The sequence below is a fragment of the Mustelus asterias genome, chromosome 1 (assembly GCF_964213995.1).
Source record: "Mustelus asterias chromosome 1, sMusAst1.hap1.1, whole genome shotgun sequence".
Classification (NCBI taxonomy): domain Eukaryota; kingdom Metazoa; phylum Chordata; class Chondrichthyes; order Carcharhiniformes; family Triakidae; genus Mustelus; species Mustelus asterias.
In genome coordinates this window covers 185,599,157-185,620,998 of record NC_135801.1, presented here as the reverse complement: position 1 = coordinate 185,620,998, position 21,842 = coordinate 185,599,157, and the positions used below count along the sequence as shown (strand labels likewise).

General features: G+C 42.1%; 1 protein-coding gene across 2 annotated transcripts in view; it reads right to left on the bottom strand.

Moving 5' to 3' along the window:
- dnaaf9 (dynein axonemal assembly factor 9) overlaps window positions 1-21,842 on the bottom strand; it is a 172,630-nt gene that overhangs the window by 19,826 nt on the left and 130,962 nt on the right. For both annotated transcript variants that reach the window (XM_078224143.1, XM_078224135.1), the window contains 4 exons: window positions 17,300-17,425; window positions 5,930-5,967; window positions 2,093-2,228; window positions 277-363 (listed from right to left, as the gene is read on the bottom strand). In XM_078224143.1, coding sequence (XP_078080269.1) covers window positions 277-363; window positions 2,093-2,228; window positions 5,930-5,967; window positions 17,300-17,425 — 387 coding nt within the window. The remainder of the gene's footprint in view (window positions 1-276; window positions 364-2,092; window positions 2,229-5,929; window positions 5,968-17,299; window positions 17,426-21,842) is intronic.

The window sequence follows — 21,842 nt, the reverse complement described above, 5'->3', positions numbered from 1 at the left end:
AACATTCCCTACCAATTCTTCATTTTCATGCTGCACACAAGGCACATTGGTGTCAGTAATGAGATATTCCACCATTACTTTAATTTGTGAATTAGAGAATCTGATCATCTGTATGCCTTATTTATGATAATTTGAAAAAAGCAATACAAAATAACACAGTTAATTTTCGGCTAGAAATTTCAGACCATGTAATTTTACATCCTCAGTTTGACATTTCTTAAAGTGCTCACAGTTCAAGAACCATGTTATAGCATTGGACTTTTATCTCTTGCTTACCAGCCAGGAAACATCAAATAACGTGCTCTCAACATTAAGGGCTCTGAAAAACTGCTTTCAGATAGAATCATTTCAACATCAGCATTCCTATATTTTGGGAAAACAAAAAAAAAGGGTTAAAAAAGATATTTTGTGAAGAAAGTACTATGTGCCATTTCTCGTCACTTGACAGACAAGTCATACAGGACAGTTTTATTCGGTCTGGGAAATTAAAGGCAAGCCTCATACATTCTAATTTAGTGATAACAATATTCCTTTCCAAATTATTGTATTCCTCAGGAACATTTAGGTCGGAATTTTACCGATATGCCTGCCCCAGGCTCGTAAGATCATGCCCTAGGCCAATGGAGAATGCCATTCTGCGAGTCTCTCCCGCCCTGATTTCGGGCGGGTGTGCCGGTAAAATCAGGGACTGAACATCTACAATTAAGCTTATTCCACCATCCTTAGTTTAGACGCATATTGTATCTTTCATGTACATACTATTGACAAAAACATTAACAAGTTTACAATCATACTTTTCGGGTAGTATTTAATGAAGGCAACATGGATTTTGCCCGCTAGCTCATCAACTCGATGGTGTATCTGAATGCATCAAGTACACTTAGGCACCTGACAGTACAGAAGCAAGCCTTCCCCGGCATCAAGGATCCTGAGAGAGGAAGCCCCACCAACGAAGAGCTGGCAGCTCTACAGAAAGGCTGCATCAGTGGATCAAGGATCCTGAGAGAGGAAGCCCCACCAACGAAGAACTGGCAGCTCTGCGGAAAGGCTGCGCCATCAGTGGCAGTGGTTGCCACGGGTATGACACCCAGCTGAATTACAGAATCCCTACAGTACAGAAGGAAGCCATTTGGCCCATCGACTCTGCACCGACCACAATACCACCCAGGCCCTAGCCCCATAACCCCACATATTTACCCTGCTTGAGCCCCTGACACTAAGGGGCAATTTAGCATGGCCAATCAACCTAACCCTGACTGTGGGAGGAAACCCACGTTGACACAAGGAGAACGTGCAGACTCCGCACAGATAGTAACCGGAGGCCAGAACCTGAATCCGAGTCCATGGCGCTGTGATACAGCAGTGCTAACCAATGTGCCATCGTGCTGCTCCAAATCCTCGAATTGTGGATGGATGTAGACAAGCGTGAATGATCATAGGGTGAAAATTCCACGGTAAGGGGAATAGGATATCAACAGCAAAGGCAAGGGGATGGTTCTTAGGGTTTCCCCCTTCCTGATGTAGAGCCCCTTGATCGAACACTGAGTGCCTTTGAATGAGGATCCTCACCCTGGGAGCTGCAAGTAAACATGCCAGCATTTGCTCGTCGTGCTCCCTGCGTGGCCTGCCCAATGCCTGCCACTCGGTTAATGCTAATGGTGGTGGGATGAGGCTATTAAATGGGCACTGTCAACTTAAGGATCTTAGTTAGTGGAGAAGCAAGAAGGTCGTAGGCTGTCCATGGGCTTTTCTGATAGATGTAATCAGGGGTGGAGACAGTAAGGTGGTAGTGTCCACAGCTGACATATTCCCATCCAATTAAATGCTCTTGCCACCGCCAAACTCACCACAGCAAAGGGCATTAATTTCTTCCCTTCATTTGGGACACGAGATTGGAGGAAGATTCTGAATTTGTCATAGAAATGTCTAACTGAATTTTACTGCTAAAGTTGCAAGACACTTTTGTTTCAAATTAACTTTATAGATTATTTTAAAATATAGAGAAAAATACAAGTAGTCTATTATTACTCACTGGGTATGCCTTTTGAATAAACATTGGTATTTCAGCAGCAAAGTACAAAAAATTGAATACCTGGTCACTGCTCCCTTTTCTGCAAGAATGAATGCAATGCTGGGATTTGCTACACGAATCAACTTCTGCAAATGTACCAAAAGCGGATGTCTTTGCTCAGTAGTCAAGCTTGTAAAAACAACATTACTGACCAAGCCTGGAAAAAAGGAACAAGAAATTTATTGACTAAATATTAAATGAAAATGTTTATTTTTATGCTAATTGGTTTCACTTAATATTTGCATTGCCAAGGTGTTTGATTTTGATTTGATTTATTATTGTCACATGTATTAACAAAGTGAAAAGTATTGTTTCTGTGTAATACTATTTATAGATTTTATTTGTAAAGAAGTGTTTAATTATACAGTTGTATTTAAGAGATCTTCGTTATAATTTATTTTAGTTATTTGATACTCTACTTCTCCTCAGTACACACCACAATTCAAAAGATTCCATTAGAAACATAGCAACTAGAAGCAGGAGTAGGCCATTTGGCCGTTTGAGCCTGCTCCGCCATTCATTTTGATCATGGCTAATCATCAAATTCAATATGCTGATCCCCGTTCCCCCCCATATCCCTTGATCCCTTTAGCCCCAAGACCTAGATCTAATTTCTTCTTGAAATCAGATAACGTTTTGGCCTCAACTACATTCTGCGGTAGTGAATTCCACACATCCACCATCGTCTGGTGAAGAAATTTCTCCTCACCTCAGTTCTAAAAGGTTTACCCCCCCATCCTCAAACTACGACCCATAGTTTTGTACTCACCCATCATTGGGAACATTCTTTCTGAATCTACCCTGTCTAACCCTGTTAGAATTTTATAAGTCTCTATGAGATCCCCTCTCATTCTTCTAAATTCCAGTGAATACAACCCTAACTGACTGCCTGTTATAGGAAATTGGATCAGGAATTGGCTAGCGGATAGGAAACAGAGGGTGGTGGTTGATAGTAAATATTCATCATGGAGTGCGGTTACAAGTGGTGTACCTCAGGGATCTGTTTTGGGGCCACTGCTGTTTGTAATATTTATTAATGATCTGGATGAGGGTATAGTTGGGTGGATTAGCAAATTTGCTGATGACACCAAAGTCGGTGGTGTGGTAGACAGTGAGGAAGGGTGTCGTAGTTTGCAGGAAGACTTAGACAGGTTGCAAAGTTGGGCCGAGAGGTGGCGGATGGAGTTTAATGCGGAGAAGTGTGAGGTAATTCACTTTGGTAGGAATAACAGATGTGTTGAGTATAGGGCTAACGGGAGGACTTTGAATAGTGTGGAGGAGCAGAGGGATCTAGGTGTATGTGTGCATAGATCCCTGAAAGTTGGGAATCAAGTAGATAAGGTTGTTAAGAAGGCATATGGTGTCTTGGCGTTTATTGGTAGGGGGATTGAATTTAGGAGTCGTAGCGTTATGTTGCAACTGTACACAACTCTGGTGCGGCCGCACTTGGAGTACTGTGTGCAGTTCTGGTCCCCACATTACAGGAAGGATGTGGAGGCTTTGGAGAGGGTGCAGAGGAGGTTTACCAGGATGTTGCCTGGTATGGAGGGGAGATCCTATGAGGAGAGGCTGAGGGATTTGGGATTGTTTTCGCTGGAAAGGCGGCGGCTAAGAGGGGATCTTATTGAAACATATAAGATGATTAGAGGTTTAGATAGGGTGGATAGTGATAGCCTTTTTCCTCTGATGGAGAAATCCAGCACGAGGGGGCATGGCTTTAAATTGAGGGGGGGTAGTTATAGAACCGATGTCAGGGGTAGGTTCTTTACCCAGAGGGTGGTGAGGGATTGGAATGCCCTGCCAGCATCAGTAGTAAATGCGCCTAGTTTGGGGGCGTTTAAGAGATCCGTAGATAGGTTCATGGACGAAAAGAAATTGGTTTAGGTTGGAGGGTCACAGTTTTTTTTTTTAACTGGTCGGTGCAACATCGTGGGCCGAAGGGCCTGTTCTGCGCTGTAATGTTCTATGTTCTATGTTCTATGTTATGTGAGACGTTGTCGAAAGCCTTCTGAAAGTCTAAAGAAACCACATCCACAGGTTCTCCTCGGTTAACTCTACTAGTTACATCCTCAAAAAATTTCAATGGGTTCGTCAAGCATGATTTCCCTTTTGTAAATTCATGCTGACTTTGTCTGATTATACCACTGCCTTCCAAATGTCGAGTTATGAAATCCTTGATAACGACCTCTAGCAACTTCCCCAGTATCGACGTCAGGCTCACTGATCTACAGTCCCCTTTTTCTCTCTACCTCCTTTTTGAATAACGGACTTACATTCGCTACCCTCCAATCTGTGGGAACTATTCCAGAATCCAAAGAATTTTGGAGACTAACCACCACCAACCACCCATGGATCTACTATTTCCAATGATTTAACCACCTACAATTGAACTTCACGTTTTCCGTGGTGGCATTCTAGGTATGCCTCACTTTAAGATAGTAAGACCAGAAGATCCCCAAATTCTACTTGCTGACTTAACTGATCTTAGGTTTAATAAGATTATGTTTGACGACTGTCATTAATTACAGTAAACTCGAGAAATGAAGGGAATCAAGCAAGCTCGGATGGCCTGTTTATTAAAAATTAAAGAGAATTCCAGGTTGTTTTACAGGGAAGAAGGTGCAAGGTGTTTACACCTGCAGACAATGACCAATGTATTTGTGCTGACGATGATTAGTTAAGTCTCCAAAGTCCAGGAAGGTGTTAGGATTGTCAGGTTTTGTAAACTATTAAGCTTTAAACATTTTAATTTATTTTCCAGAAATAATGAAGTTGGGAGCCTAAAGATGCAAAGCCTATGTGATTCACGTTGCTATGAAGAGGGATGGGGGGTATCCAAAGGAAGCCATCATAGGATTGACTTACGGGGCATCTTCTTAATATATCAGTGAACCTCACACTGTCAGTCTGCAAGAATCCGAGGACAGACAGAGGCAGCAATAGTTTACCATGAAAGATACGGCGTAGGAGCTCACACTTGGATTGAAGAGGAAGGGTTTGTGAAGATTTAAACAAGGCTGGAGGATTCACAGCTTTGCTCGAGGAATAAATCTCCAGGTTAACCCTCAATGTAAAAGCAGGTTCAGGATTAGAAGTTATCCAGCAGAAGAGGGGAAGCAAGCCCTCTGGAGCTAAGAATTGTTCTGAACTGATAAATGGAGGATAATTTCTGTAGTTCAGAGTGTATGTTGTCTAATTAAATAGTGTTTACATAATGTTACATATAGTTTATATTACAGTAAAAGCCTTAAAACTTGAAACCCTGTTGTCCAATTCCTTCAAGTTAGCCTACAGGGATCGTAACATTAATAAGAGCAACAACAGTTCAATTGATATATAAATTCTCTTCGTATACCGGAGTAGGCAGGAGTGAGTTACCTCTCCCCCCCCGCCCCCCCAGATTTCTTCCTGCAATTTCAAAGCATGTGCACGAACACTATGCAAGAACAGGACTGAGCTCCATGATAAAGTTGCAGTAAAAATGAAAGGTCGCTCTAATAGCTGAATGAATCAGTGTACCATGAAGAATCCAGGCTTAATCTATGCACTGCTAGCTAATGTTATGAGAATGAAAATTAATAAATGCAATTAGAAATGAACTTCAAATCTTCTAATCCTGAATACATCAAAAATACCTCTCAATGCTTAGATAGTGGCTTTCAAAAGATGCTGTTGTTAAACCAAAATAAAAACTGGAAAGTGTGAACATGCACTCACATTATTTGGACAAAATCACACAAAATTCTACCAATATCAGCAGTAATTGTGAAAGGAGGGCAGAATAGTGAAAGGAGGGCAGCATATCAAAAGGGAAATTATTTTCAGCAACACACAACCTTGTATATCAATATTGCATACCTTGAGAGCACTGATCCAAAAGCTTGGGGAAAAATAACCTGCAAAAAAAAAAAAATACTGGTATTAAGCAACACAAAATTGATATTTGGAAAAATGTGTTAATAATATGCTTCTCAGTGAAACATCATACAAAATAATTTGTAAATTGACTTACAAACATGAAACGGTTTGTTGTCTTTACAACTTGCATAAGTTCAAGGTCATTATGTTCTAAACAAGCTCACACTCCAGTCTGCTATCACATTCCATTTACTGCATCATAAAAAGTCTTGATACCAGCACCACATAAATATATATCTTACGTGGTAGCACTGGAAACCTCAAACGATTGCAACAAATAGCTACAAGCCTGCGTTTTAACAAATGCAATAACTATACAACATTCTGACAAACTAAAAATATTAAAGCTTAAACCAAGAATGATCATTTTGGAGGGCAAAAACACCATGAACCAATCACCTTGCTAAAATAAAAATGGATTTGCTCAGAATTAAAACTTTTATTAGTGCAGGAATTTTTTTCAAAAAATGCCCACTGTTTGATGTGAAAGTGGCATTAAGGGAAATTACATTTCATCAAAAGGTACAGAATTAACTAAAACATTTAAATGTTGATAAGAAAACAAAATCCACCTTCATGTCTAAAGAAAGAGCTAGAGCAAACTGCAAAAATAATGTAGATAATTGGTTGAGAGAAAAGGCAGCAGCAAATCAAGAAGAAATGTACTAGTGCTGACTGACTTTAGGAGCAGGATTTTCCAGTCGCGCTTGCCCCAAGACCAGAAAATCCCACCAGAGGTCAACAGACCTTTGCATGGTCCTGTCCCACCTGCTACGATTCCTGTGGTGGGCAGGACGGGAAAATTCTGCCCATCTGACAATTGAAGAGTTTCACTGATGAAATGTAATTACTATATGAATATTTTGAATTATAATAGTCAAAACCATGCAGAAAACTGTCACTTTCACACAATGGGACAAGTTGCTTCCAGCTCCAGAAAGCTGAAAAGTAAAGCTTTTGAAAGTAGTAGTTTGAATAATATCGGAAGAACTAATATTTGTTTAGGATTAACAAGGCTGCATTTTCAGGTATCAACAGCCCGTCAGCACTCCTGTGGCATCAATTGACATGAGTATGTCAGCCAAGTTCCGAACATTAATTAGTACAAAATTTTCAGTTATAAAAGTGAATTGCCATTCACTCTGAACTCTAAGGCCTTTTGGAACATTTGAGCTAAACAGATTAAAAAATACAAGGATTAAAGGATTTGGCTCAATTGGAAAGATCCCTGCTTCAGAGTCAAGCCAGAGTCATGAGTACATAAACCAGGTCTTACACTTCAGTGCAGTATCAACAGGAATCTGCGCTGTTTGGATGGGATGTTAAAGTGAGGACCTGCTTACCAGTGGAAAACACACAATTTGAAGAACAAGAAATTCTCCCAAATTCACCCTGAAGTCAATATTTTTCTTGAAGAACCTAACCAGAAACAGATCAATTGCCATTTGTGTGACCTTAGCCTAAATAAATTGTTGAGTGATAAAAAAAAGGAAAAAAAAACTTGTATTTATATGGTATTTTTCATGACTGTCAGACAAATCAAAGCGCTTTATAGCCAATTAAGTACTTTCTGCAGTGCAGTCACTGTTATATTGCAAGAAACGTTGCAGCTAATTTGCACATTACAAACTCTCAAAAAGCAATATTATAGTGAGAGACAAACTGTTCTTTGTGATGCTGATTGGGGAATAAATATTGGTCAGGACACTGGGGATAACTTCCCACTCGTTGAATTAGTGCCCTGGGATTTTTTGCATCCACTCAAAGTGCAATACTCCCTCAGTACTGGGGTGTTGGCCTTGATTTTTATATGCAAGACCTGGCGTGTAACTTGAAGTGGGAACCAACACCCTGTGACTCAAGGTGATAGTGCTACCAACTGAACCTTAAAGGACTGGAGAGCATTAGATTTAGAGAGGGGTGAGACCATGAAGGGACCTGAACACAAAGAGGAGAGCTTTAAATTGAAGGCATTGTGGATTGGGAGTCAATGCAGATCAACCAATAAAGGGGCGATGAGTGCTTGGGACTCCGAGGGATATTGAGGTTGGCCAAAAGAGCTTTGGAATTTAAAAAATGATTAGCATTTATAGTGCTCTTTGTGACCACAGAACATCCCAAAGCACTTTTACGGGCAATGATGTACTTGTTTTTTTTTAAGCGTAGTCACTGTTGCAATGTTGGAGATTGTAAAGGCAAGTATGCTGATTTCAGAACAAGACATGGGTAGAGAAAGACTGGCGATGCTTTGGAGGCAAAGTAAGCAGCCGTGTTGCAGGGGAAAGGAGATTGGAAGTTCGGCTTGAGTTCAAAAATGACACCAAGGTTCAAACCAAGGCAGTAGTCAGGAAGAAGGATGAAGATAGTGACAATGCCATCATGGAGCTTTAATGGTGTGGGCCGAAGATAACTGCTTCAGTCTGACCAATATTTAACTGGAGGAAGCTGCTGTTTATCCAAGGTTGGATATTGACCAAGTAGTTTGCCAATACCAAGGCAGCAGAGGTAGACCTGGGTGTTGTCAATGTATATGTGGACCGTTACCCAATATTTTCTGATAGTAACATTAAGGGGTAGTATCTGGATGAGGAAGAGAAAGTAGTCAAAGGCAGATCCTTGGAGGACACCAGAAGTGCAGCAGGAGGAAAAATCATTGCTGAGGATGTTCTAGTTATTGCTGACTGAACCTTAAAAGGAATCTATTGGTTGGGATCACCTTAAAATATGACAAGGTCCTCTATAAAATGAAGTTCATTCTTCCTTACAACTGATAATTGGAACACTTTGCAGTTCCTTCTTTGGTTATACAGTGGGAAAATTACCTCGTCCTGTGCTGCAGACTTTTATGGTCTGGGGTAATTCTACTGGTTTAGCAGCTCAACATTACCTGTATCCTAAACAAAAAAATCCTTCTCAAAGAGTTTGGGAATTTAAGGCAATTTTCAGTCAATTCAGTTATTGAAACGCAGAAACTTTCCAACAGTTTCTCATACCAAAATTTACAACAAGTGAATATAATCACATTTATACCCAACATAAAAATATTATATTTCAAGATAGTAATTTCATTAAGTGTCTTAACTGAAAGCAACTCAAATTTATATAGCAACTTGAATGCCATAAAAGGTCAACCTGGATTGCAGTGACGAGCAGGTTACAGCAAGGATCAGTTGTTCGTGTTCTTAATTATAGGCTACATTAGTCTCTTCTGTTCATGTTGTACACGTAATTTTTGAATATTTGGAGTGACACCCATAGCAATTTAATTTCATTCTACTACAGGGAACAATCATCTCACTGACCTGCAAAATAATACTACGTACAACCTGAGTAATAATGAGTTGGAGATATGGTGCTATATAAGGAAGCAAGGTTTGAACATCTGCAAACAGAAGATAAGAAAGGAGAAAACAATGTAACAGGTCGAATGAGACACAGGGCTAATTAGGAAACCAGGCCTCATGAATGGATTTTAGATTTGAAAACTCAACAGACTAGATTCTTTGACTGTTTTACTTGTACAAATTGACAGTGGAATCCCACAGTGATGTCTCTCCAGGATTGCAGAAGTTAATCTAAACTGTGTTTTTTGTGCTGTGGAGAGCATAAACAAATCCAATGAAAGCTCTCTTCCCTGATGGCAATCCAGTGACCCCTGCTGGAACGTAAGTGTATGGATGTCAATTGAGGACAGCATTGGGCTTGGATATGATTGCCCCCAAATTCAAACCACGTGCCAATATTCAAGGTCTCGGTTGTCACGTAAATAACAGACGTTTACAGAAAGAGACAAGTATGATGCTAGAACCCAAGGAACTGTGTCCATCAAGAGTCAGGATCTTCAAATAGGAAAGGGAATAAAGGATGAGCATAAAAGTAGGATTAATCACTTGTTTTTGTCCGAGAGAGAAAAAGCTTCTTTAGTTAATCACTAAATGAGAATGGTTTATCTAACAAATATCAAAGGTTTTTTTAAAAAATGGAAACTACCAGATAAATTTACAACACAGAAGGTTAACAAGACAATGCTGATAGCTCTTTCACAGAGCTAGTTCAAGGCTTGAAAGAAGAATTTTGATCCAGAATCATAAGAGATATACAGCATGGAAACAGTCCCTTCAGCCCAACTCTCCATGCTGACCAGGTGTCCTAAAGTGAACTCATCCCATTTGCCTGCGTTTGGCCCATAAACTTTTCCCATCCATGTACCTGTCCAAATGTCTTTTAAATGTTGTAATTGTACCCGCCTCTACCATCGCTTCTGGCAGCTCATCCCATATACACACCACCCTCTGTTTGGAAAAAGTTGCCCTTCAGGTCCATTTTGAATCTTTCCTCTCTCACCTTAAACCTATGTCCTCTAGTTTTGGACTCCCCTACCTTGGGGAAAAGACCTTGGCTATTCACCTTATCTCTGCCCCTCATGATTTTATAAACTTCTAGAAGGTCACCCCTCATCTTCCTCTGCTCCACGGAAAAAAGTCCCAGCCTGTCCAACCCCTCCTTATAATTCAAAACTTCCAGTCCTGGTAACATCCTTGTAAATCTTTTTTGCACTCTTTCTACTTTAATAACATCTTTCCTATAGCAGGGTGACCAGAATTGAATGCAGAACTCCAAGTTGGCCATACCAAAGTTTTGTACAGTTGTAAAATAACATCGCAACTCCTGTACTCAGTGCTCTGACCGGTGAAGGCAAGTGTGCCAAATGCCTTTTCTTCATATCATAGAATGACAGAATTCCTACAGTGCAGAAGGATGCCAATTGGCCCATCAGGCCTGCACCAACAACAATCCCACACAGGCCCTAGCCCCCACGTATTTACCCTGTTAGTCCCCCTGACACTAAGGGGCAATTTAGCATAACCTAACCAGTCCATCTTTGGAATGCAGGAGAACAAAGAACAAAGAACAGTACAGCACAGGAAACAGGCCCTTCGGCCCTCCAAGCCTGTGCCGCTCCTTGGTCCAACTAGACCAATCGTTTGTATCCCTCCATTCCCAGGCTGCTCATGTGACTATCCAGGTAAGTCTTAAACGATGTCAGCGTGCCTGCCTCCACCACCCTACTTGGCAGCGCATTCCAGGCCCCCACCACCCTCTATGTAAAAAACATCCCTCTAATATCTGAGTTATACTTCGCCCCTCTCACCTTCAGCCCGTGACCCCTCGTGAACGTCACTACCGATCTGGGAAAAAGCTTCCCACCGTTCACCCTATCTATCCCCTTCATAATCTTGTACACCTCTATTAGATCTCCCCTCATTCTCCGTCTTTCCAGGGAGAACAACCCCAGTTTACCCAATCTCTCCTCATAGCCAAGACCCTCCATACCAGGCAACATCCTGGTAAACCTTCTCTGCACTCTCTCTAACGCCTTCACGTCCTTCTGGTAGTGCGGCGACCAGAACTGGACGCAGTACTCCAAATGTAGCCTAACCAGCGTTCTATACAGCTGCATCATCAGACTCCAGCTTTTATACTCTATACCCCGTCCTATATGAGAAAACTGGAGTACCCGGAGGAAATCCACACCGACACCGGGCGAACATGTAAACTCCACGCAGACAGTGACCAGAGGCCAGAATTGAACCCGGGTCCCTGGCGCTGTGAGGCAGCAACATTAATCACTGTGCCACCGTGCCACCCCTATATGAAGAAAATCATGTTATTCAAAATGGTGGCATTTTGTGCTAGACTAGTAATCCAGAGACCCTGGGCAAGATCTGGGGACCTGGGTTCAAATCCCACCATGGCAGATGGTAAAATTTGAATTCAGAAAATACCTGGAATTAAAAGTCTAACGATGACCAGGAAACCATTGTCGATTACTGTCAAAATCCATCCAGCACATTAACAGGAAATCTGCCATCTTTACCTGATCTGGCCTACATGTGACCAACAGCAATGTGGCTGACTCTTCGATTTGGAGGACAGTTAGGGATGGGCATTAAATGCAACACTCACTTTCCATAAGTTTTTAATTTTTACTGGAGCTTTGAAAATGATCAGTTTTCCAAATTCACATAGGTACACTAGCATGATAGTTATGGCACTGAACTAACAACCCACACACAGTCAACAAATCTGCTAATTGTGAGAGATCACAAGGCAAAATCTGACCATGAAAGCTATTGTTCAGTTGCCGAGAGTATACATGATGACAATGCGTGACTGAATCTGAATGTCCTCCGAAATGGCCTAGGAAATGACTCGGTTTAGTTCAAGCTGAGTGGACAATAAGGGCGATTTTACCATCACTTTGCGCCCGTTTTTGGGCACGACAAGGTGTAAAGTCAGGCATAAAGCGGTTAGCATGACTGGCACTGGTTTCCCCGACCAACGCCATTTTATGAGCACCGGTTTTCTGGCGCGGTCAGCGTCCCGCCGGAAATGGGCAGGAGGCAGGTTAATATATGGAAATTTATCATAATGCTATTTTACATCTGCTTAGCAAGCCCAGTGCTCAATCGTCCAGGTCGGCCCCCCCTTTATGACCTCGCTGGCAAAGGTTCGCGCTGGCGAGGAATAGACATGCTCCCCATGAATGGGGAGCAGTCGATTTGGCCTCACTGGTGGAACCAGAGGACATTGAGGGCAAGGGGTGGTGCCCCTTGGGTAGTGCCAGACTGGCAGTGCCACCCTGACACTCGGGCAATGCCAGGGGATGGGGCCAGTGAGAGGCTAATGAGGGGAGGGGGCCTACTGCCACTCTGCAGCAATCGGTGGGGGAGAGGTGTCCGCGATCGGTCTGGCCGGTGGGGGTTGTATCTCAGGCTGCAGGCCCGCGCAATTGCGGGGACGGGGGCGCTGCTTCAGGCAACGTGCACCTGACAGCGCTCTCTTTTCCGTCAGACCCGCTATTGCGCATGTGTAGCATCAGAGGTTTGCACATGCGCACTACCTCCCTCTGCAGGGTTTTGGCTGTGTTAAGCCCCAGCAAGCAATAGGTTTGCTGATATTTTTGCAGGCAGGGTGCGTATGGGTGGGGGGGTTTTGAAAACACACCCAAAAGTCAGATCTGAAACACTCCCAGTTTCAAGTCCGCCCAACACTTATGAAAAAAAAAGGTAAAATCGCCCCCAATTATTGTGATCTTGCTTTTCCCTCGTTCCGACAAAACATTTTAAAAAAAAGCTTTTTTTCAATAATAAAGGTGTGTGCTCAGTATATGTACCAGAATATAACTTATTGTTTTAATTAGTTCTTTAAAACTGCAATGCTTGAATTACACTGGACATTGGCAACCTGCAGGCTTCAGAGCCACCTGAAACTCTGAAACCTGAAAGATGTGCGGGTTAGGTTGATTGGCCAGGTTAAAATTGCCCCTGAGATGCGTAGGTTAGAGGGATTAGCGGGTAAATATGTGGGGGGTAGGGCCTGGGTGGGATTGTGGTCGGTGCAGACTCGATGGGCCGAATGGCCTCCTTCTGCACTGTAGGGTTTCTATGATTTCTATGAACATCTCATTTGCAGCGACCTTTTCCAGTTAGATTGCATTAAAAAACCTTTAATAAAGTAAAAAAAGAGGCATGCTTTTATTGGGAGGGTAAAAAGCTAATCATTAGGCTGCACTTTACAGTTTCAAGTGATTATTTAAACAAGAATCATCATGTCTAAATAAACTTGAAATGGTACAATCATACCACGGTTATAGATAATGCCTTTGGTTCAAATTTTAAAGTTGTAACTATAATTGTTTCTATTATAGGTGAGACAATATTAATGTGCTATTAGCTTTTTATTAAAAATGTCACGCCGATAGTCAAAAAATGCCTCGATTTTTAACCTCCAGTTAAATATGTTCTGAAGTTGTTCTGGCAGTTATAGTAAAAGGTCAAAAATTCTATAACTCAATTAGTTCTTGACTTTTACCAGTAAAAATGGTTGCCAACCCTGAACTACGGTCTAAACGTAATTTTGCAGCAATGCTCTGATACTCCATTCTTATATTTCGAAAACCTGAAATGTCAGTGTCTTTTTATAATTTTTATCTACTTCATCGTAGATATAATTTATGACCCTCTACAATGCTGCACCGCACCCTTTCAATTGAATGTACAATCTAACTCTCTGGAATAAGCTGCTCACTTCGCATTTTTTGCTGACCCTCAAGAGAGATGGGCTGGTCCTTCGCTAGGTTTGAGGAAAATTCTTACCACAGCTATGTATTTATCAGTTAACATGAGCATGGTTCAATATCGTCTTCTGGACAAGAGATAAATTTTACTTCATTGTTTCCCTTTTTGGCTATATGTAATTTTTCTATTTTTTGGGGGATAGGAAATGTCTGTTAAATGATGCTCTAAAAACTGTGAATGAGGGGGCCGTGAATGTTAATGAACCACGTAATCTTTTTCTCCCAATTTTCACATGCTTGCAATCTTTACCCTTCCTCCCAAAGTATATCAACATTAAATTTCATTTCAACTTGTTCTTCATGCTCAATTTCAAATTATGTGATTTTTAAAAAAAGAAAAAAAAATGGCTGTAAAATTCCGGCCACTGCTACAAGCGAAGATGTAGAATTTGGCACTCAGCCAAATCTCCGTTCTCTGCAGCGAGACCAAAGAATCCCGCTGGTGTAAACGGCTGGAAAATTCCTGCCAACATCAATAATGAATGACTTAAAATCTAAAATTACTACAAAGAGTTCACCAAACTTTAGCCAGGATGGGGCAGACTGCAGTCTGGACTGTACAGCATAATGGCGGTATGGTGGCACAGTGGTTAGCACTGCTGCCCCACGGCGCCAGGGACCCGGTTCGATTCCAGGTTTGGGTCACTGTCTGTGTGGAGTTTGCACATTCTCCCCGTGTCTGCGTGGATTTCCTCCAGGTGCTCCGGTTTCCTCCCACAGTCCAAAGATTAAGTGGATTGACCATGCTAAATTGCCCCTTAGTGTCAGGGGGATTAGTGGGGTAAATGCATTGGGTTATGGGTATAGGCCTGGGTGGGATTGTGGTCAGTGCAGACTTGAGGAGCTGAATGGCCTCCTTCTGCATTGTAGGATTCTATGATTCTATATGTGCTGCCCAAAACTCAGTGATCATCCAGGGGAAAAGCTTTTCTACTAAAATGATAAAATTAGAAATATTTCACAGCCAAACTGAAATAATCACATAAAAGAAATCAGACATCTTCTATACCTACACAAATAATAAGTGAGCAGTAAAATATGGGGTAGGACAAAGATGGTGATATATGTTTCAAGATACAGGGCAAGGTTCGGATACTTAACGAGTATTTTATATCGATGTTTACTAAGAAAGAGGATGCTGACAAAGCATCGTAAAAGCAGAGATGGTAGAGGTAATGGATGGGGTGATAATTGATTCTGTGGTGGTTCAGGTCAGAAACTCCCGTTGGATCATAAGTTTTGAACCTTGAATTTGGCTAGGATAAGCATGATATATTTCACCTGGTACGATTCATATGACCCACTGGGACTTTTTACCAAACAAAGTTTATTTAGGAATATTGTTAACATGTATGGAAAGAAAATTAGCAATAACTTTTATCAATTACAAAAAATAAACAAAACCACAACAATGTATTACCTTTAGCAAAGATATCTAAGATGTTCCAACCAAACCAATCGCATTGACCAGAAACTGAACTGAACCAGGCATATAAATATTGTGGCTACAAGAGCAGGTCATAAGCTGGAAATTTTGCAGCAAGTAACTCACCTCCCGAGTTCACAAAGTCTGTTCGCCATCTACAAAACACAACTCAGGAGTTTGATGGAATACTCTCCACTTGTCTGGGTGAGTGCAGTTCTAACAACCCTTGAAAAGCTAGATAGCATCCAGGACAAAACAGCCGACTTGATTGGCACCCATCCACCAGTCTAAACATTCATGGCTGATGCACACTGCTGCCAGTGTGCACTATCTACAAAATGCACTGCAGCAGTTTGTCAAACCTCCTTTGACAGCACCTGCGACCTTCGCAGAAGGACAAGGGCAGCAGGTGCATGGTCTGCAAATTCCCCTCAAAACCAACTCGACTTGGAATTATATCACCATTCCTTCACAGTCACTGGGTCAAAATCGTGAAACTCCCTTCCTGACAGCACCTGTCATGGACAGCACCGTGGATGGGCTGCAGCAGTTCAAGAAAGCAGCTCACCACCACCTTCTCAAATGTTAAAATGGGCAACAGTATACCTACTATTGGGAACTCATCGCTATGTCAAATACAACACTAGGGAAGTGACCAGTCTGGTTCAGCTTTTTATTTACGGGATGTGAGCATTGCTGGCTGGGCCAGCATTTATTGTCCTTCCCCAACTGCCCTCCATTTCAGAGGACATTTTAAAAAAAGAGTCAATCACATTGTCATGGCTCTGGAATCACACGCAAGTCAGACTGGGTAAGGACGACTGATTTCCTTCCCTAAAGGACATTAGTGAACCTGATGGATTTTTACATCAATCGACAAGGGTTTCATGGTCATCATTAAACTTGTAATTCCAAATGTTATTGAATTCAAATTTCACCATCTGCCATGGTGGGATTCGAACCCATGTCCCCAGAGAATTACCTGGGTCTCTGGATTACTAGTTCCGTGGCAATATCACTATGCCACTGCTTCCCTTCAGACAGCTGCCTAGGAAAAAGACGGAGATTGTGGCTAGGGAACCAAGCTTTTATCAGGTATTAAAATCTTCTGCCTTCCTTGCATTTAACTGGAGGAAATTTCTGCTCATCAGCTCTGAATGTCAAACAAACAGTCTGACAATATAGAGACGGTGAAAGGTTCGAGAGAGGTTTTGAGGTAGACTCAAGTATTATCAATGTACATGTCGAAACTAACACTTTTCAGATGGTCTCTCTGACGGGCAGCTGAGAAGCAGGGGAGGTCAAAGATAAATCTTTGTGAAGTAATTGTGAACGTATAAGAAGAAAGGCATTCAAGAGGCAATTCTCTGGTTACGAATGGAAAAGCAAAAGCAAAACAGTGCAAGAGCTGGAAATCTGAAATCTAAACAGAAATGGTGGAAATACTCAGCAATCTGGCATCAGCTGTGGAGAAGAGCTAAGGTTTCAGCATATTAACAGATCACATCTCAGCACTCAACTTGCTTTTAATAGATTAGCCTCAATTAGCCAAAATCAGTGGTTGAAAATCTGATCCTTGATCCTACCATTGAAATGAATCTTGCACTTAAGCACATTAAACCTGCATATGCAGAATGGTTTTAGATCAAAATGGATGGTTAGTGTCAATTTAATAAACATGAGCAGAAGGAAAAATTTCAAAAGGTTTTCAATTTAAAATATTGAGCAAGCACTTTAAGGGCACCTGTGTTCCATGGTCGAGCATTGTGGGTCAACACATGCAGTGATAGCACCAATGATGAACGCAGACTGAACTTCAGGGTCTGGATGCATCTGGATAGCCTGCACAACATCAATAACATCAGTGTATCTAGGAAAAAACAAAGTATGTGTATGAATTAAAAATTAGTTGCAAGAGCAGCAGCAACATTTCATTGAAGTGTGACACGTTGAAGATTCCAAGAAAAGGCTGAACCAGCCTCAAGCATTTCTCACTAGTCGTTGTGTGGTAGAGCCTTTTAATTTGAACAATTATACATTCTAATTGAAGCACTTCATTGAAAGAACAATCTAAGCACTTAAACCATTTAATCACCCTCTAAAATGGCACACCATACTTCAAATGTCCTTTGCACTTTTGAACAGCTGAATAAAAAATTAAGTCACCTGGGTTAAGCTTGTACAGGTCATAGAGGTTTACAGCATGGAAACAAGCCCTTCGGCCCAACTTGTCCATGCCGCCCTTTCTTTTTTAAACCCCTAAGCCATTTCCGGTTGGCAATCAGTGACTAGAGGCGTGCCGCAGGGATCGGTGCTGGGGCCTCAACTATTTACCGTATACATAGACGATCTGGAGGAGGGGACCGAGTGTAGGGTAACAAAGTTTGCGGATGACACAAAGATGAGTAGGAAAGCAAATTGCGTGGAGGACACAGAGTCTGCAGAGAGATTTGGATAGGCTAAGTGAGTGGGCAAGGATCCAGCAGATGGAGTATAACATTGGAAGGAATAATAGTAAAATGGACTATTATTTAAACGGTGAAAAATTACAATATGCTACTGTGCAGAGGGACCTGGGGGTCCTTGTGCATGAATCACAAAAACTCAGTTTGCAGGTGATCAAGAAGGCAAATGGAATGTTGGCCTTTATCACGAGAGGGATGGAGTATAAAAGCAGGGAGGTCATGCTGCAACTGTACAGGGTACTGGTGAGACCGCACCTAGAGTACTGTGTACAATTTTGGTCCTCTTATTTAAGAAAGGATATATTAGCTTTGGAGGGGGTACAGAGAAGGTTCACCAGGCTGATTCCAGAGATGAGGGGGGTTAGCTTATGGGGAGAGATTGAGTAGACTGGGCCTGTACTCATTGGAGTTTAGAAGGTTATGGGGAGATCTTATAGAGACATATAAGATAATGAAGGGGGAGACAGGGTAGAAGCAGCGAGGTTATTTCCACTTGCAATGGAAACAAGAACTAGGGGGCATAGCCTCAAAATACGGGGGAGTCAATTTAGAACAGAGTTGAGGAGGAACTTCTTCTCCCAGAGGGTAGTGAATCTTTGGAATTCTCTGCCCAATGAAGCAGTAGAGGCTACCTCGTTAAATGTGTTTAAGTCACAGATAGATAGATTTTTAACCATTAAGGGTTATGGGGAGCAGGCGGGTAAGTGGAACTGAACCCACTATCAGATCAGCCATGATCTTATTGAATGGCGGAGCAGGCTTGAGGGGCTAGATGGCCTACTCCTGCTCCTATTTCTTATGTTCTTATGTGCCTGAAGATTGGAGAGTGGCAAATGTTGGGCCTTTGTTTAAAAAGAGCTGCAGGGAAAAGCCTGGGAACTACAGGCCAGTGAGCCTCACATCTGTAGTGGGTAAATTGTTGGAAGGAATTTTGAGAGACAGGATCTACAGGCATTTAGAGACGCAAGGACGGATTAGGGACAGCCAGCATGGCTTTGAGAGTGGAAAATCATGTCTCACAAATTTGATTGAGTTTTTTGAAGGGGTAACCAAAAAGGTAGATGAGGGCAGTGCAATTGATGTTGTCCAAACGGACTTTAGCAAGGCCTTTGACAAGGTACCGCATGGTAGGTTGTTGCATAGGGTTAAATCTCACAGGATCCAGGGGAGGTATCTAAATGGGTACAAAATTGGCTTCTTGACAGAAGCCATAGGGTGGTTGTGGAGAGTTGTTTTTCAAACTGTGAAAGGCCTGTGGAGGTCTGTGACCAGTGGTGTTCCGCAGGGCTCTGTACTGGGACCTCTGCTATTTGTGATATATATATATATATATATATATAAATGATTTGGAAGAAGGTGTAACTGGTGTAATCAGCAAGTTTGCGGATGACACGAAGGTGGCTGGACTTGCAGATAGCGAAGAGCATTGTCGGGCAATACAGCAGGATATAGATAGGCTGGAAAATTGGGCGGAGAGGTGGCAGATGGAGTTTAATCCGGATAAATGCGAAGTGATGCATTTTGGAAGAAATAATGTAGGGAGGAGTTATACAATAAATGGCAGAGTCATCAGGAGTATAGAAACACAGAGGGACCTAGGTGTGCAAGTCCACAAATCCTTGAAGGTGGCAACACAGGTGGAGAAGGTGGTGAAGAAGGCATATGGTATGCTTGCCTTTATAGGACGGGGTATAGAGTATAAAAGCTGGAGTCTGATGATGCAGCTGTATAGAACGCTGGTTAGGCCACATTTGGAGTACTGCGTCCAGTTCTGGTCGACACACTACCAGAAGGACGTGGAGGCGTTAGAGAGAGCGCAGAGAAGGTTTACCAGGATGTTGCCTGGTATGGAGGGTCTTAGCTACGAGGAGAGATTGGGTAGACTGGGGTTGTTCTCCTTGGAAAGACGGAGAATGAGGGGAGATCTAATAGAGGTGTACAAGATTATGAAGGGTATAGATAGGGTGAACAGTGGGAAGCTTTTTCCCAGGTCGGAGGTGACGATCACGAGAGGTCACGGGCTCAAGGTGAGAGGGGCGAAGTATAACTCAGATATCAGAGGGACGTTTTTTACACAGAGGGTGGTGGGGGCCTGGAATGCGCTGCCAAGTAAGGTGGTGGAGGCAGGCACGCTGACATCGTTTAAGACTTACCTGGATAGTCACATGAGCAGCCTGGGAATGGAGGGATACAAACGATTGGTCTAGTTGGAGCAAGGAGCGGCACAGGCTTGGAGGGCCGAAGGGCCTGTTTCCTGTGCTGTACTGTTCTTTGTTCTTTGTCTTTGCTGTGCCTCAGGGATCAGTGCTGGGTCCACTGTTATTTGTCATTTATATTAATGATTTGGATGAGAATATAGGAAGCATGGTTAGTAAGTTTGCAGATGACACCACGATTGGTGGCACAGTGGACAGTGAAGAAAGGTATCTCCAATTGCAACGGGATCTTGATCAATTGGACCAGTGGGCTGACGAATGGCAGATGGAGTTTAATTTAGACAACTGCGAGGTGATGCATTTTGGTAGATTGAGCCAAGGCAGGACTTACTCAGTTAATAGTAGGGCGTTGGGGAGAGTTACAGAACAAAGAGGTATAGGACTACATGTTCATAGCTCCTTGAAAGTGGAGTCACAGGTGGACAGAGTGGTGAAGAAGGCAATTGGCATGCTTGGTTTCATCAGTCAGAACACTGAATACAGGAGTTGGGATGCCTTGTTGAAGTTGTATTGGTAAGGTCACACTTGGAATACTATGTCCAATTCTGGACATCTATTATAGAAAGGATATTATTAAACTAGAAAGAGTGCAGAAAAGATTTACTAGGATGCTACTGGGACTTGATGGATTGAGTTATAAGGAAAGGCTGGATAGACTGGGGCTTTTTTCTCTGGAGCGTAGAAGGCTTCGGGGTGATCTTATAGAGGTCTATAAAATAATGAGGGGCACAGATCAGCTAAATAGTCAATATCTTTTCCCAAAGCTAGGGGAGTCTAAAACTAGAGGGCATAGGTTTAAGGTGAGGGGGGAGAGGTACAAAAGTCCAGAGGGGCAATTTTTTCACACAGAGGGTGGTGAGTGTCTGGAACAAGCTGCCAGAGGTAGTAGTAGAGGCGGGTACAATTTTGTCTTTTAAAAAGCATTTAGATAGTTACATGGGTAAGATGAGTATAGAGGGATATGGGCCATTTATTCCGACTCTCTGCTTTCTGTTAGATAGCCCTCACCCGTGACGATCGATGATTCAAATGTCTCGGCCAGGGGACTCGCAATTTCCTCCCTCGCCTCCCTTGATAGAAGATTTCAAAACTATACAGAAACAAAGCAAAAATAACCCGACATTCTCTCTTCCACCTTCTTCCGTTGGGAAAAAGATACAAAAGTCTGAGGTCACGTACCAACCGACTCAAGAACAGCCTCTTCCCTGCTGCTGTCAGACTTTTGAATGGACCTACCTCGCACTAAGTTGATCTTTCTCTACACCCCAGCTATGACTGCAACACTACATTCTGCACTCTCCCCTTTCCTTCTCTATAAACGGCATGCTTTGTCTGTACAGCACGAAGAAACAATACTTTTCCCTAATACTAATACAGGTGACAATAATAAATCAAATCAAATTCAAATCAAAAACATTGAAATGGAAAAGTCAAAATTATCACCCAAAACGGATAGAGCTTTCTCTGATAACTGGAATTTTCCTTCTTTATTTATTCCTTTATTCCATTTTCTACATTGTTTTCTTCATTTTTAACTAAATTAAATTTCCTTACCTTCTTATAAAATTTTAACTGAATCCTCATTCATACACAAGAGAACAGTAAT